The sequence below is a fragment of the Cavia porcellus genome, unplaced genomic scaffold, assembly GCF_034190915.1.
Source record: "Cavia porcellus strain 051 isolate PalLab524CR breed Dunkin Hartley unplaced genomic scaffold, mCavPor4.1 scaffold_32, whole genome shotgun sequence".
Classification (NCBI taxonomy): domain Eukaryota; kingdom Metazoa; phylum Chordata; class Mammalia; order Rodentia; family Caviidae; genus Cavia; species Cavia porcellus.
In genome coordinates this window covers 24,470,167-24,486,783 of record NW_026947515.1, presented here as the reverse complement: position 1 = coordinate 24,486,783, position 16,617 = coordinate 24,470,167, and the positions used below count along the sequence as shown (strand labels likewise).

General features: G+C 50.2%; 2 protein-coding genes across 5 annotated transcripts in view; both read left to right on the top strand.

Annotated features, from left to right (window-relative positions):
* Gprc5c (G protein-coupled receptor class C group 5 member C) overlaps positions 1-11,103 on the top strand; it is a 37,833-nt gene extending 26,730 nt beyond the window's left edge. For all 4 annotated transcript variants that reach the window (XM_063242236.1, XM_063242239.1, XM_003464861.5 and 1 more), the window contains exon 5: positions 10,687-11,103. In XM_063242236.1, the coding sequence (XP_063098306.1) occupies positions 10,687-10,875 (189 nt within the window). In that variant the 3' untranslated portion in view covers positions 10,876-11,103. The remainder of the gene's footprint in view (positions 1-10,686) is intronic.
* A 4,353-nt stretch (positions 11,104-15,456) lies between these two features.
* The window catches only part of Cd300a (CD300a molecule), a 28,628-nt gene continuing 27,467 nt past the window's right edge, over positions 15,457-16,617 (top strand). The window contains exon 1 of the mRNA XM_003464859.5: positions 15,457-15,777. Within this exon, the coding sequence (XP_003464907.2) occupies positions 15,726-15,777 (52 nt within the window). The 5' untranslated portion in view covers positions 15,457-15,725. The remainder of the gene's footprint in view (positions 15,778-16,617) is intronic.

Below are 16,617 nucleotides of genomic sequence, written 5' to 3'. Positions count from 1 at the left end.
CTTTGCACCTGCTTCACATACTCAATGCTTTCTCTGTTTTCTCCATCAAGCAATTCTCCCCTCTTTTTCTGTTCTTCCACTCCACCATCTGCTTTTTCCTGGGTGGTGCTTAGCATTTCTCTAACTATTCTGCATACTTCTAGCTTCAGGTCATTGATAACTTCATTCCTGAATTGGTCTATGAGGCTCTCTAAATGGCGCTTAATGTATATTGGTACAGTGTCCACTATTGCCTGATTCTCAGGATTGGGGGTCGAGGAGCCTTTTTTGTTGCTTCCCTTCCCCATATTTTCTGTTCCTTATAAAATGTAATCTTACACAGGAGGCCCGGCTTCCCTGCCTGTCAGCTACAGCTTGATCGAATTGCGCTGGCTAGTTGTTCCCGCTCACCGCTGCGCCCCAGGGAGTTGCGGAGGAGGCAGCCTACGCGGGAGTCGGTCGCTCCTCCGGGCCACCGTCAGGCTCTGGGATCTGGGTTAGGCCAGCCTAGGGAGTCCGCGAGCAGCGTCCCTCCGGCCAGGCACCTTTCACCAATCCCGTCCGAGAGGGAAGTGTGCGGCTGCAGTTGCCACCGCGCCCTGCTCTTACAGGACTGCCCGCGCCCAGAAAATCCTCCGCTGGAGTCAGACTGCGGTAGGGAGTCAGTTCCTCGCTCACCTCGCCACCAGTCAGCCTTCCTTCCTGCCCGTCGCGTTTCCGAGACCGTTCCCAGACTCCCGTTCCCAGAGCTCGGCGGTCGCGTCTCTCCTTGCCGAGCCGCTGTGGAGGTGGCCGGCCACCGCGCGGCGGGAAATCCAAGCCGCGGTTTCCAATGGCGCGGAGTCGAGCCTCCACACCGAGATTTTTCTGTTCCTATTTTAGCGCCAGGGCTGTATTCCAAGTTGGATTCTCTCAGCCCAGTTCGTTCCTGAGTCAGCAGAGCATATCTCTACTGGTTCGTATCTCCTTAGTCCGCATCATTCCTGGCCTCTGAGCCGAGCCTTTAGAGAGCGTTCAGTAGTTGCTGTTGTCTGTCCGCCATGTTCTCAGGAATCGAATGGGCGCCTTTTGCATCCCTCTGTGCGGAGCCCAGCATTATGAAACCTGCTGCGTCCTGCAGTGAAGACATCATCACATGCAGGAATTACACTGGTTCATTCATTCATTCATTCATTCATTCCTCAGCTTTTACTAAAGGCTGCTCCTTGGCATCAGTCCCCACACTGACCTCTCTCCTAGTGCCCCGGCTGTGTGTGGTACCCCCTCCGCAAATTCGGGACTCTATCCTCAAGCCACTGTTCCAGGTATGGATTGTACAGCTGCTTTTCCAGATCACTACAGTACTGAGGTACTCGCAGGGCTGCAAAGCGGCCACCTGCCTGTGTCGTATCAGGTGGCCAGGACGAGGGCTCACCTCCCGGGGAGCGGCAGCAGCTTGGGAGAGGCTTGTCTCAGACTGGAAAGCTGAGCGAGCAGTAGAAGGACTGGGATGGGGAAGTGTCTCTGCTGGTTGTAAGCAGGAAGATCAAGAGGGGAGCAGATGGGCCCTTGGAAGGGACATTCTTGAGGGGCCTCGTGAGCAATGCCCTGGGACTGCCTAACAGTGCTGACCGGGGCTTATCAGAGCCATTTACCATGTCAGGTCTGGAGGCAGGAAGTACAGGTCCAGGGGTGGGCAGTGCCGGTTCTTCTGGGGGCTGCTGGGGGGACCTGCTTCAGGACCCTCTCCCTGCCGGGCACATGGCATCTTTTTGCCTGGGCCTCTCTACATCATCCTTCCCCTATGAGTGTCTTGGGGTTCCAATTTCTTGTATTCATAAAGTCATAGACGTATTGAATTAGGGTCCCCCTGGAAAGATCTCATTTCAACTTGATTACCTCTGCAAAGACCCCACATTCTGGCAGGTCATATTCCAAGTGAAGTACGAGAGGTTTCAACTTCAGCATATGAATTTTGAGGAGAAGACAGTTGAGCCCCAAATGCTGGTTCTGGATGAGGTTGAAAGGGGTGCGCTGTGGACAAGAGCGGCCAGCGGAATGGGGTGGGCGCTAGGAAGGAGCCACACCCTACGGAGAGTGGCGCAGAAGTGGAATCTGCAGCCAGGGACAGTCGTGTTTCCAGTATCCTCATGCATTCGATCCTCCGAGGTGGTGAGACACTGTGCCTTGGGACTGAGGGTCTGGCACCATCATTTTGGTGTTTTTTCTTCTCCAGAAGCAAAGAAGATCATGTGTTACCCATGAACTGGAGACCTTGAGCTCTGTGTGCCCCTGCCCAGGTTTGGGGTGCAGATTTTGGTTGGGGAAGTCTCAGTGTGAGCAAGTGTGCAGTGTTCTCTGGGTTTAGAATATGAGCTTCCTGGGGTTAGGGGTTTAGCTCAGTGGTGTAAGTGCCTGCTTGGCAAACACCAGGTCGTGAGTTCAATCCCTGGCACCAAAAAAACAAAAACAAAAACAAAAAAAGAGTATGAACTTCCTTGTCGTTCATGTCTCAAAGAACAGAGAAAGAGAAAAAACTGCCCCTCAGCATCCCCAGTGAGGTAAGAAAGTCCTGACCAGATGGCGCAGTGGCCTTGGAAAAGCCATAAAAGCCAGGACATTTCCCCACCTGTAATTGCTGGCCTCCCAATACCCGTCCTTGGTGCCAGCCCTAGCCCAGCACCTCTGGGGCGGGTGATAGGCAGCAGCAGAAGCTGCAGGTGACACCTGGATACCTACACTCAGCGCCCTGCCAGCCGGGGGCTGTGAAGGATAGGGAGGCCCTCCAAGCTGTCGTCTGTAGTTCACTGGGATCATAAAGGGAATTCACCCTGATCCCAACAGGAGAGAGGTCAGTGACCCTGATCACAGGGTGCAAGGTGCCAGGACAAAGGGCTTTTAAGGGGCCATCTGACGCGGTAGTCCTGACAACGTCCCTGTGTGTGAACCTCCTCACCCCCAAGCCCCGAAACCTGCAACCCTTCCTTTTCACATCAACTCTTGACCTTCCACTTTCCCCTCTCTCTCAGGGGAAATGCACCCCCTCCCCTTCCCTGGGGGCCCATCTCACAGCCCCTTCTTCCATCCTGTCCCCTCACCAAGGGGTGCTGCCTGTCACGACCTTGGCAGTGGCCAAAGAGGGACTCGAGCCCCACCCACATCCCTTCCTGAGATTCCTGCAGCAGCCTCCTCTCCAGCCTCTTGGTTGGTTGGTTGTGGAACTGGTGACTGAACCCGGGGCCTTTGCACTGAGCTACATTCCCAGCCCTTTTTATTTTTTATTTCGAGACACGGCCTCACTAAGTCCCTAAATTGCCCGGGACAGCCCTGAATTTGTAGGCCTCCTGCCTCTGCCTCCCAGAGTGCTGCCCTTCAGTTTTTCTTAATACAGCTTCAGAAGTGTCTAGACGGCCACATCCTCAGCGGTCTTCCCGCTGCTGTCCCGTCCTGTATCAGAGATTTCGGACTTGAGAACTAGCAGACGCAGTGATGGTCACATCTGACCCTCCTCATGCACCCTGGCTCTCCTCCTGGAGGGGGTGCTCACCCAGTCGCCCCAGTCTCCAACAATGCAGGCTTCGAGGGAACAGAAGAGCTGCTGGTCTCTTAGCCCAGCACACAGAAGCATCAGAGGCTCTTAGGACCACTGTCACCAAGTCACTACATTCAGGGGATCTGCAGTCACCTTCCATGTCCCACACAGTCTTCTGTCTCTCCTCCCCCCACCGCTTCTCTGCTGTACCCCACCTTATCTCATCCCCAGCCCCCCACTACTGAACATCTGTGCAGTGCCAAGCAGTCTCATAACTGCTCTACGGTAGAGTTTCCTAAACGTGTTTGATTGTAGAAATCTCGGGTAGGAGGTGCTAAAATGGTAGATTTCCCGGCACGGCCTGATGCCTGGATGTCTGATGGCCCCAGGTGTTCCTGTGGTGGGCTCTGCACTTGGGCAGTAGGGAGATTTGAATGGACCAAATCCTGTCCCAGCCCTGACCTCATAGTCCTCATTGGCTGCCTGGGGGAGTCTCAGGGAAAAATGGGATCATGCTCTCATCTTTTTTGGGAAGATTGTGGTGGATGAATTCTGAGATAAAAGGGAAGCCTTTATTTTCCTGTCTTTGTTTATGTTTTCCTCTCAGCCATGAGATCCTAGAAAGGAAGCACTGTCATGTTTTTATCTCCATGTACCCATGTTTGGGCCCAGTGCCTGGCACCACCAGGGCCGCCATTAAATTGTTGCCAAATAAATAAACAGGGCCCTGGGATCGACAGCCATCTAGTGGAGGAAACAGGTATTGCAATATTTCAGATTCCCTGGGTCAGCAGGCCTGGAGGGACACACAGGTCCTAGTCCAGGTTTGGGGCTGCCCTTCCAAGTGTGAGGTCATAGCGGGGTGGATAGTGCCCCCAGACAAGATATTCTTGGGAGGGGAAAATAAGGGAGCTTCCTTGAAAGATGAGGCTCTCCTAGGAAGAGAAAGGAGGAGGCTACTATGGGAGCACAGCTCTGGACAGGTGAGACCCTCTCTGCAGCCCTCTGCGTGCTCCCCTGTGGACAGGACAGGTTGGGATGTGATAAAGGCCATGGAAGTAACAGCCCCAAGCATTTATGGAACATGGATGCTACGGAGTGGTCCAGTTATGGGTCCCATCTGCAGGTAGAGAAGCCGAGGCTCAGACAGGTTAGTAATTCAGCCGAGGTCATAGAAGTCGGACTCAAGCTGGGGAGATTGGGGGCCCTTAGTTCATTCATTCACTCACCGATTTTCAGAACCAACTTGTTGGGCCCCATCTAGAAGGTGGGCACAACCTCTGCCTTTGTTGTCCTGAGTCCTTCCCAGAGTTCTGGCCATCTAGGGACTGGAGAGGGAATCCCTGAGTCAGAGAACTGCCAGCCAACTGCCACACTTTGAGGCCCTCCTGAGCACAGTTCACTGTCTGAAACCCTCTGTCCCCTCCAGCTCCTCTCCTGGGCCGCAGTCTGCATGGCCTCTGAGGTTGAATTCCACTGCTTTACTTATGTTCTCCTTCTGGTACCTTGGGCATCAGACCCAGAAGAGTTAGGCCTCCCCAGGCATCACCTGTTTGCTCTGAGGTGAGGTGAGGCCACTCCAATGCAGTCTCTGTTCAGAGGAGAGACAAGCAGGAAGGGGCCAGGACAGAGCCAGGATACCACCAGAGCTCTCGGGTGGTCAGGAGCCTGAGCAGGGCGGGGAGAGAGCTGGGCACGCTGGAGTCCAGCCCTGGCCAGTTGATTTTACCTCAGCTCCTTTGACCAGCAACACCTGAGATAGGCCAGAAGACATAAAAGTAAGTAGAAAGGAGACAAGGAAATTCATAATTTTTTTTTTGGTACCGGGAATCAAATTCATGACCTTGCGCTTGCCAGGCAGGCACTTATGCCACTGAGATAATCCCCAGCCCTGGAAATTCATAATTTTAAAGCTGTACTTTCAGGATGCAATAAAAGCTACCCCACAATAGTGGTGCCTTTTGCTCTTGCAGAAATGCACTCTGCTCCCCAAATTCCTAAGCCTATAAAATTGGGCCCACATTTTTCCTCTGTATATTGAGCCTGCTGCTCTTCCTGTCACAGATTTCCATCCTTAAGGAACAGCTTTACTAAATGAGGAGCAGATCTCTACATTTCAAACCCAGCAACCTAGCCCACCATGCAGGTACCCCGACAGACACCAGGAATGCACATCCTAGATCACCCAGCTCAAGGACACCCCAAGATCACACAAAATCCCCGGCCTGTACTCTAGCTTCTATTAGCATGGACTTCCTCAGTTCTGCCAAATCAACCTTTCCAAGCTCTGGCGGCTCTTTTCTGTGATGTCAGTCAGCAAACCTACAACCTACCCTGTGGCGGGATGCGTTGGGGTCTCCATCTCCTCTCTGGTGGACCTCTGTTGACCCCATGTGGTGACACACTTACTTGCTGGCATCAGCACTTCTTCGGTCTCTTAGAAATGGAGGCCCCTTCCGTCTGTTGGAGTTCAGAACTCCTTGGTGGTGTCATGTTGATGGTTTCTCTGTCCCTGTCGCTCTGCAGGAAGATGGGACCCACTCTGATATGCTGCCACTGGTGATGGTAGGAGCTGCAGGAGGCTGTGCGGGGGTGGTGGGCAGGGAATGGGAAGAAAGGGAAGTGGGGATCAGATGGGAGGATGGGTGGGGAAGCTTTGCCTCATATGCACCATGGGCTTCACATTTGCTTTGTAAAATTTTAGCTGACATAGCCGATAAAATCTACTCAGTGTATAACTCAGAAATTTTTATTAAATTTATAAAATTGTGTCACCATTATTAGAATTCAATTTTAGAACTTTTCCTCAAACTTAGTTTGGATACTCTTTCTTCCTTTTCATTTTATTTTATTTTTATTACTATTGTTATTACTGTTTTGAGACAGGATATTATAATGTAGTTCAGACTGGCCTTGAATTCACTATGTAGCTCAGGCAGACTTTAAACTCTTGGCCATCTACCTGCCTCAACCTCTGGAGCACTGGGGTTTCAGGCATGCACGTTGGCTCTTTCATTTATTTATTTATTTTAATTTACAAAGGACAGATTTGTTCTCTCGTGATTCTATTATAGACACCTAAGTTAGATAGAAATGTTACAGGCAGTCAGAAAAGGCTGAGTGTTTGAGAAAGACGGGACAAAAGATAAGAATGCATCACAGAGACACACCAGTTGGAGGCCAGGCCTCTCGACAACAGCAAAAGGACCAGGCCTAGTCCTCCTGGGGGATGAGACAGGTGATAACACCTGGTCTAATGAAGTCTAGATAGGCATCAGTCACCTCAGTGGGCCACCAAGGCCCCCAGAGCCACCACCTACCCTGGGAAGGTCTTTGTTCTTTCCACGCCCACTACATGACTTTCTTCCCCACTGGGTCAGTGTCACCTAAGCAGCTGTACTGGGAATCTTATTGTTGGATCATAGCTGTAACCCACGATCTGAAACTCTGAAACTTCCCCTGAGAAGCAGGGCCCTGGGGCTGCCTCCGCGTGCAACTCCCTTCTGTCCCTCTTAGACAGAAACTTCCTTTCAATATATATTTCCTACTCTTAATCTCTGTTAGTTCTAGAACTCATTTTTCAATTTTAGAGAACACGAACTCGGCCTATCAGACATCTAGCAAGCTTGGAGTCATCGTATTTCCCTCAACATAGCTGGAGGTTCTGATACCATCCCTCTGTCAGTTCTAGAAGCCTGGAAGCTCAAGTTCAAGGTGCCAACCTGACATCATTTCTAAGTGAATTTGCCTATAAAGTACCAGAGAGTCACCTAGGTTCTGTTACGGGCCACACCATGAGTATTTTTATTAACCTTGGGATTATCTGAAGAATAGTCCAATGTCACTGTGTGGTGGGTAGTGTGTCCATACGTGTATATGCATACGGTGGGTCACAAGCCTTCATTTATTCACTGATCTAGTTTTCATTTCATTCTTTCACTTTGTGAGGTTCATTTTAAGAGGCTCCAGGGGCATGAGGAAACCAGAGCAAGATAAATAGGACAGACAAATGCCTTTCACCGAGGGCGACCCCTGGCCTCCCCTCTCTCACGGGCAGCCCGTGAGGCCCGGGCTTGCTGCCTGTCACAGAATGTTTGAACTCTTGGCTCCCCAGAAGGAGCCTTTGAAACATGTTCTGTGGGTTTCTGGAAACATCTGTGGTGAGCGAGGTGAGCAGCAGAGTCAAGATGGCGGGCTGTGCTTGCAGGAGGCAGCTGCTAAGCTTCCTGGGGATTCATGGCGATTACTCACCACTCACTGGTTCATCACACCTTCCTCCTGACCAGCTCAGGCAGGAGCCCATGCGAGGCCAGCCCTTGTGTGGGGAGGAAGGAGGAAGAAACGGGTGGGGGCAGTGATAGGAAGGCCCTGGGACAGTCACTTCCTGTGAGTCCTTCCCTGAGGTTCTCTCGCCCCAACTCCCCAACACCCTCATTCTTATGGGTTTCCTGGGTCAGCCACTGAGGCCCCCACTGCCTTCTCCCAGCTCCCTTTTCCCTTGCATTTTGTGGTTGCCTCCCTAGGGAGACACACACACACAGATAGGGGGCAGGAGTCTGGGTTTATTGCATCAGGTGTAGGTTCTTACGGGTACCCTAGCTCATCCCCTCCGTGTGTGGCAGGACCCCACACATGGCAGAACAGGACAGCCTTCCTCCGTGGTGCGCTCACATCCCTGACCTGGGCCTCCCAGCAGCATGAGATCCATGAGTGAGGACTGGGCTCTGACCTTTCCTGCAGCTGTGCCCATTGTCACAGAGTGGGGACGGGGGCCTTCTTGGAGCAGGGGTCCCTCACCTGGCTCCCACCCCTGGTCCCTGACAAGTACCTGTGACTCAGAAGAGACACGTGGGCTGCGAGAGGTGCCTTCCTGGACACTATGGTCCTAGTAGGTCCTGGGGACAAGTGTGTGGGAGAGGGCAGAGACGGCAGCTTGATGCAGTCATGAGCTTGTCCTACGGTGGCATACAGGGCACCTCTCTCTTCCTGAACTTATCTTCTGCTGAGGTCCAGAGCAATGAAGATGGAGTGCATACCTCCAGGAGCTCAGTGGGAGGAGTTCCACAGGCCTGCAGTTTCGGTTCTGTCTTCTTTCCACCCAAGGCTATGGTCGGCCAGAGAACAAGAGGCTTCTCTGCAGCTGTGACCCAACCTGGTTTCCCCACCATGTGAAGTCCTGTGGCCTCTGGGCTTCTTTTTCCAATTCATCCAGGAGCCTAAGGCTGTAGGGACCATGTCCTCCCTGTTAAGCTTACTGCCTATATTGTACTGTACTGTTATCAATCTTTTAGATGTTTGACAACTAAAATTAAGAGGTAATTATAAATTCCTTTTCGATTCCTTTTGCTGGAAACCACTAGATCTTTTCCAGAAAAAAAGGTTATATGATGCAAAACAACAAGACCAACACTGGGGCACAAGCCAGGCTTATGCCTTTCCCAGCCTGTCCCCCTGCCCTGGCTCAGCCCTCCACCAAGCCATGATTAACTGTATTCAACTAACATTAAATGACACCATAGCTGATCTCTCTCCTAAATAAAAAGGTAAAAATTAATAAAACAGGCCATCCTCCAAAAATCAGATGGCATTAGACATTTTAATAACATAAAGAGATACTTACATATGACATAAATGACATATCAGTTCCTAAAATTTCCTGGACCTTGTCCTCCTTATGGGAAGCCATTACAGATACCTTCTACTGTAGACCAGATCCCAAAACAAAAGGCTAAACTTGGCCCTCAAACCCCACAGAGACCTTCCTTGTATGGCTTTTCATGTTTTCAACAACAGAGATAAAAAAATATATTTTATCAGTAACACTTGCAATTCTGAGACAGATAAACCGACACGATGTGGAGCTGTCTGAGTCCCCCCCACCATGGACCATGCCTCCAATGCAGTAGAAGGACATTGGGCAAGAGAGTGCCCCATCCTGGCGTTCCTTTGAGACCTTACCCCAGGGCTACTCGACTGTCCTAGCCACCAGAGAGTGGGTAAGCCATCCTAACTTCTAGCCCTCACAGGAACTGCCAACACTGCCAGTTCCTCGTGACAGATCTGCTTAAACTTGCTGCTGAAGACTGATGGGGCTCAGGGCCCACAGCCCCCATTAAGGTATCCTTCTCAGAGTCCCAAGTCCCACTAGAGGTTTTAGATAAGACATTCTCTATACTTGTAGATAGAGGCCATGTGTAGGGTTCTTCTTGAGCTTTCAGGCCACTATATTAAATCCTCAGTCTCTGTAGGAGGTACTGATGGCCAGCCTATGCCATTTACAAACAGGGCCTATTTCATGCAGGTCCCAGACCGCTTCTTCCCAATCCACCCAGTGGTGCCAAACCCTTATACCATGCTCTCATATCCTTCCCTCCACCACTCACTTTACAGTCCTAAATCTTTAAAATGCCTTTTTATTCCCTTGTGTTTATGCAGACTGACCCAGACATACTGAGGCCTCAACAGTTTACACCTGTTATCGCTAATAAAGCTCTCCTCGGGGATATATAGCACCCCCTTCCTTTCCTATTCACCAATTTCTCAGACAGAACCCTGGTCAAGACTGATAGATAAATTTTATCTTCTTGCCTTTGTTTATACTTTTTCAGGATACATAAAAGCCTTTCCCACAACCAGGGAGACTGCTGATATACTTACTAAAGTCCCGTTACAGCAAATTATCACAAGGACTTCAACCAAGTTAGAGGAGCCCATACCTGGTCTCCTTGGCAACCTCAACAGTGGTCAGAATTGCTAGACTGCCATCCTGGTTTCACATCACTCAGGCTAAGTGGTGCCCTTCCAGCCCTAAATCTAACCATCCTTTTGCTCACTCGTGTCCACCTCACCAAGGCCTCACAGCCACAACTCGCAGGCTGTCATGTTTTGTTATCTAATTTGGTTCCTAATTTCTTATCCTTTTTATAGCAGGACTCTGAACAGTCTTTCCTAAGGACTCCCACATCATAGATACCAGAGACAAGCCTTACCTACCCTCTTAACTTTTACCCTTTCAGATGGAGGAATAATCACCTCTCATAACTTCCCTCCTCCTCCGTGGCAATGGTTCTACCTCAACGTGGTCCTGATACAATGACATATCCAAATCAAAGGCACCTTTCCTTCTACCTGTCCTGGGTCCTTAAATATGATAATGGCCTGCCTCCTCATAATACCTTGTCTTTTTGTTTTTCCAGTCTAACATACGGGCATTCACCAGTGATAAAGTTGTCCTGGCTAAAACACCTGGCACCAGCTTCTACCTGGGCATCAACCGTCATCCTGTCGACACTCCTAAACCCCAGTACAGCGCCCCCTTCCAGCAGGAAACAGTAAAAGAAAGAAAATCTTCGCCCTTTTTCCTAATAATCAAAAGATGGGAATGAAAGGATTTTGCCCCAGTTGGGACACTGTAGCCGGTGGGAAGCTTGGAGGTGGAACCAAGGGGCTCTATCTTCCCCACCCCTTAGGCACCACCCCAAACCTAAGCTACATGTATGCCCCCACACCATGTGTCTGCCAGGGAGAATGCCAGACCCTTGAGAGAATGCCAGACCCTGGAGGGTCAGGGGGCATCTCCCCACATTCCTAAAATAAAAGTCATTTACATTTCATACTTCTTATCTTTTCAGCCGCGCCAAAATCCTATCAGATGGTTCCCTTCCGTGCCGAAAAATTCTATCACTCCCTGTGCTCCTTGTCAGGAGGGTGTGCTGTGGCCCCAGTTGTGGGCAATCAGAGATAGGCACAGGGATGTGGGACGGTCTCTGAGGGGCCTTCTCTGAAGGTGGCTTCCGGGCTTGAAGGGACTCAGCAGGGATCCAGGGGACTGAAGATGAAGGAATAGGGCTGGAGAGCCATCTATTTCTTCCTGGCAACAAGTATCCACTGCATGTGCCTCTGTCACCTCTGTGGCTGTGACATGGAGGATCCCCAGGACCCGCTCTCCAGAGGAACCAGAAGAGGCCCCATGTGGGTGGCCCCTTCCTTAGCCTACCACAGGCTCCTGCTCCATGCTGCACACAGTGTATGCCAGCCTGTCACTGTGGTTACTCTGTCAAGCGAGAGAGCACGACCCAGGTGGAGCAGCAACCTTGTGGGCAAGAAGTCTTGGGACAAAAAGTGATACAGGAGAGTGAGACTCCCAATCTACAATATGTCCAGTACGAGTTCATGTTCTCTAAAATCGAAGAATGAATTTTAGGAACAACAGAGGTTAAGAGCAGAGAAAGAAAGCTTCTGTCTGAGAGACAGAGGGGTTCTGAGTGGGTTATCAAAGACTGTCTTTTCTAGGCGATTTTATAGAGTAAAACTACAAAGTGAGGCATGTCTAAGGTGAGGAAAACCTGGGAACTCCCAAGGTGGGACAGAACTACGGTCAACCGAGAAGGTTAACTGCTCAGGTAAAAATGATTAAATGGGGGACAAACAGGGATAGAAAGCTGGCATGCTTAAAGAGCAGTGACTCTTCCTGTAGGGGGCTGGAGTGGTGCCTCTGGACTTCCTGGGGTGCTAGAGACCAATTTAGAATATCAGTCCTCAGAATGTGGATGCATTTGTTTGATCTTTTGTCTTGAGGCTTGGCCTACAGCAGGACGCCTCTAAAAGTTGGCAATTGGATGCCCCTGTGCGTTCTGAAAATGACTTCCGTCACTCCTGTCTTGGTGACTTCAGGCTTTAAGGGGAACAAGATAGGCTAGATAAATTTAGGGCTAGTAAATCTTGTCTGTTACTTTTTCCTTAATGACCAACATGCCTGTACCCAAGGTTTTTTGTTTTTTTTTTTTTTTTTTTTTTTTTTTTTTTTGTCTTTTTCCTTTTTATCGGTACCAGCGATCGAACTCACGACTGCCTGCTTGCAAGGCAGACGCTTATGCCGCTGAGCTAAATCCCCAGCCCCCTGTACGCAAGTTTTAAGGCAATACTTAAGGATACCAAATGAAAGTTAAGCTTTGTTCTACTTATAGTTATCTATTACAACCTGCTAGGCCTAAGGAAAAAGGTGGGGTAAAGCTGCTAAGTTCCTGACTCTTTCAGAAGAAAACACAATCATGCTTTAAGTGGCTAACAGGTGAAGGGCTCAGGAGTTGAATTATTTGTTCTCTGTTCCTTTGGTAGTGTCTGACTATGTCATGAGCATATCAAGGCCTGTGACTGTGACCCCCAGTTGTTTGCTACCCTGCAGCTTTCTCTTTGTCTCTGCTCATGACACATTATGGCCACTGTGACCAGCTGATGTGATCTGTGGCCTGGGGAGTGAGGAACCCCAGCCTTACGTTGATTTCCCAGAGAAGGGCTGGAGGATGAGTGTGGGAGGTCAGAGGAAACCCAGGACCTCCTGACCTCACCTAGCTGGCCTCCTCCTGGCCACTTACCTTGCAGGTGTCTCTGGCACTTGAGTTATCATCCCAGCTGTGTGTATTGAGCCACAGCAGAAGCCTGTGGCCACAGATGGCGCTCCGTAGTGGTCAGTTCCACTCCACTTGCCTCATGCACTGAGTCAGCTGTGAAGCTCTTGCTACACTCAACCAGGATCGCATCGAGCTTCCCCCTGCCTCTCAGCACTCAGAGCCCCCTCAGTGCAGCTGTACCCTTCAGTGCAGCTGTACCGATGGGATCAAGGTTGTGCCTGAAACCTTCAGCTTCCATCCCCAGCAGCACCCAATGGCTCCATCATGACCACCAAGTCCTCCCCCACTGGCCTCTAGCTTGGGTGTCTACACTGGGAAAAGGATCCAATTGGGTTAGGCTTTTGCACTCCCACCCCCACCCTAGGCAGAGGGCTCTCACGTGGCTCCCAGATTCATCTTTAGTCCCTGACATCGAGTCCATGGATGGGCTTCAGAGAGTGTGAGAAAGCACTACTTTCTTAATTTTTGGATGTCATATTGTCATTTAGCTTTCGTGTGTGTGTGTGTGTGTGTGTATGTGTGTGCGTGTGTGTGTGTGTGTGTGTGCTTTTTTTAGGCTTGTGGTCAGGTTAAGGCAAGAGCAGGGGTGTGGCAAGAATGGACTCCCAGACCTGTTCCTCTTTGTAATCATCCTGTTGCTCACAGATCGGGTGTGTCCCAGGCTGCCTGAGGACTTGGACAGCTAGAGTTGCAGTCCTGCTACTTTAGACTTTTCACATTTTGTGCTTTTCTTTCCTTGTTTTTTTTGAGACAGGGTCTTGCTATGTAATCCAGGCTGTTCTCAAACTTGCTCTCCTCCTGCCTCGGCCTCCTAAGTGCTGGGATTATAGGCATGCACCACCATGCCCAGCTCAACATCGTGTGATTTTTAACAATATTTTTCATGACTCAGTTGTCCTAGTTATGCACGAACTGCGTAGGTCACAAGGAAACACTGTGGAGGGGTATAAAGTCTGTGCCAATTCTACCTCCCGCACCCGCCACACAGCAGTGGCATCGAAACCCACGTATCTGACATTACAGGCACTTACGTAGCTTGGCAAGTCAAGCATAGCTGTCACTGATAATACTGTGTCAGCCTACCTACTTGTGTTAGGTAGGCTGGGAAAATAGGTGTTTATTGTCATTAAGCAGACATACACGTTTTCTTGTAAAATGATTTAATAAGTTACAATATCAAAGTAAAGGAAGTCTCATTACTTGTATACATTATGTATTTTATAGTCAGCCCAAGGCAACTGCTCTTCCCTCAGGGCAGCCCTGGCACCGGGACAGGGATGGTCTGCTAAGCATTCTCCTTCCTGGGAAATTCAGGTTCCCCACTGCTCCTCATCAGAGATGTCGCGCCCCCCCTCCCAAGACACTATCCTGAGATAGCAATGACACTCTCATTTGAGAGTGTTCATGATCATTGCATAACTCACTCCCACGGACCAGTTACTGTAACTGACCCTTTGCAGAGCCAAAGGTTTTGCTCAAGATAACATGGTGGCACATGGATGAGTTGCATGAGAACCCGGCCTCCTGCTTCTCCATGTAGCTTTGGCATCAAGCTGCAGCATCACGGTGTCATGGGTGAACTGAAAAAATACACATTTCTGGGAACTTCACCATGATCAGGCCACGCCAGTCTCCAGCTATGATATCCTCTTGTGTTCATGCTTGGTTTGATAAGGTCAATATCCAAAGCTTCTCGGGTTGGATTGAGCTTTAGTTAATCCACGATGACAATATGTATCATAGATTTTTTAATGTGAGAGCGGGTCTCTTACTGTTGCCTAGGCTAGCCTCAGACTCCTGAACTCAAGTGATCTTCCTGCCTCAGTTTCCCAAGTGGCTGAGACCATTGGAGTGTGCTACCATGCCCACTGTCATGGAAATGTCCCCAAGGTCTACCAGATTTTATTCGTGAGCTTTCTAGCAGCAGAAGAGTGAGTCTCCTGGGCAACGTATTCTTATGCCCAGGAGGAATGAGGAAAGCGAAAATCCCAGGAGAGCAGGGAAGGCCATTCCTGGGGTCTCACTGCAGCACAGGGTGCCCTGTGGGTGGACGCTCAGAGCTTTGTGAGCTGTCAGGTGATGTGTGCCATGCTAGGACCAGAGCTTCCTGTGCTACGTAGCAATCCATGCAAGCTGGGAGACACCCATCCTGGCCACGTATGTGAGTGTGCATGCAGAGTCTGTGTGATCAGGGGAACAGAGTCTTTGCAGGGTCCACAAGTCCTTTCTCGGGCCCATGGGGCCACACAGGAAGGAAGGTCACAGCATGAGAGCCTCTTAGTCAAACTGAAGACACAGTTCAAGACCAGGGACCAGTCAAGGACTCTGGGACCAACTCAGGGGGCCACGCGTAGGCTGAGGTTCATTGGAGGGAGCTTCATGGTAGACACTAGCCAGGGGCAGGATGTGGGCACCTGTTGCCCGTCATAGCAGAATTGTCATCCTGACCACAGAACACAGGAAGAATAACTGGGCCCCGGTCAGAAGAAAACCCTGACTCATATCCGGCTGTGAGGGTGGGGAGAGGAGTTCTGTGGGTTTTGGGGAGGGATGTCTCCTACAAGGAAAGCCACAGGACCTGCTTGTTTAACTGGGGTTCACAGGCCGGCACCCATGGAGCTCCTGGGTGTCTCAACTAATACTTGCAGCTGGGTTCCTCGGTTTCCTCTGTCTCAACCCCAGCCCCAGGAACAGAACCAAAAGAAGCTGAACAAGGGAACAACAAGGCCTGAAGAAAGCAGAAGTAGAGAAAGCACTGATCTTCCCCTGGCTGGGCTGCAGCCTGGGACCCAGTTCTGCTGGCTGCAGGTCCCTAGGTGGGCAGGATGTCCCCCGGCCAGGGGCTACCTTGGGCTCTGCTGCTTCTCTGGCTCCCAGGTGAGGGGCTGTTCCCCAGGGAGGGTCTGCAGGAGGGATGAAGGGCCTGAGACTGCAGGCAGGGTCCCTGGAGGCACTCTCGTTCATGCAGAGCACAAAGCAGAGTCGCTGTGTCCCCGTGCAGAGCCAGGCTGACTTCAGGACCACACTGTGGGAAGGTGGGCAGGGTCTCCCTCCTCTGCACCCACCTGACTCTGCACCAGCCCCAGCGTTTACAGTGAGGGCTTAAATGAAAAGAGCAAAGTAATATGGTTATGTTTTTCTCCACAGCCCCTTCAGCATTTGTTATTGCTTGGTTTCTTGAGAGTGGCCATTCTTTCCAGTGTGAGGTGGAATCTCAGTGTTGTTTTAAATTACATCTCTTGAATGACCGATGATATTAAACATTTTTTTCACATATTTATTTGCCGTTCATATTTCTTCATCTGAGAACTATGAATTCATCTCAGATACCCATTTTTGGAGAGTTTTTTTAATCCGGGAGGACTGATTTTTCTGAGTTCCTCATATGTTCTCGATAGTAATCCCTTGTCTGAGGTACAGTTGGCAAACATTTTCTCCCACATTGTGAGTTGTCTCTTCACTCTGTTGGTAATTTTGTCTTGCTGTGCTTTTCAATAGGATGAGATCCCAGTTGTTGATTTTTTGTGATAGCTCCTGTGGATTGGGGTTTTGTTCCTAAAGTCTTTGCCTACACCAATGTGTTCAAGTGTTTTACCTACTCTATCTTCCAGCAGATTTAATGTTTCTGTTTTAATATTAAGACCTTTGATCCATTCTGATTTTAGCTTGGTACATGGTGAAAGATACTGGTCCAGTTTTAATCTTCAGCATGTGTAC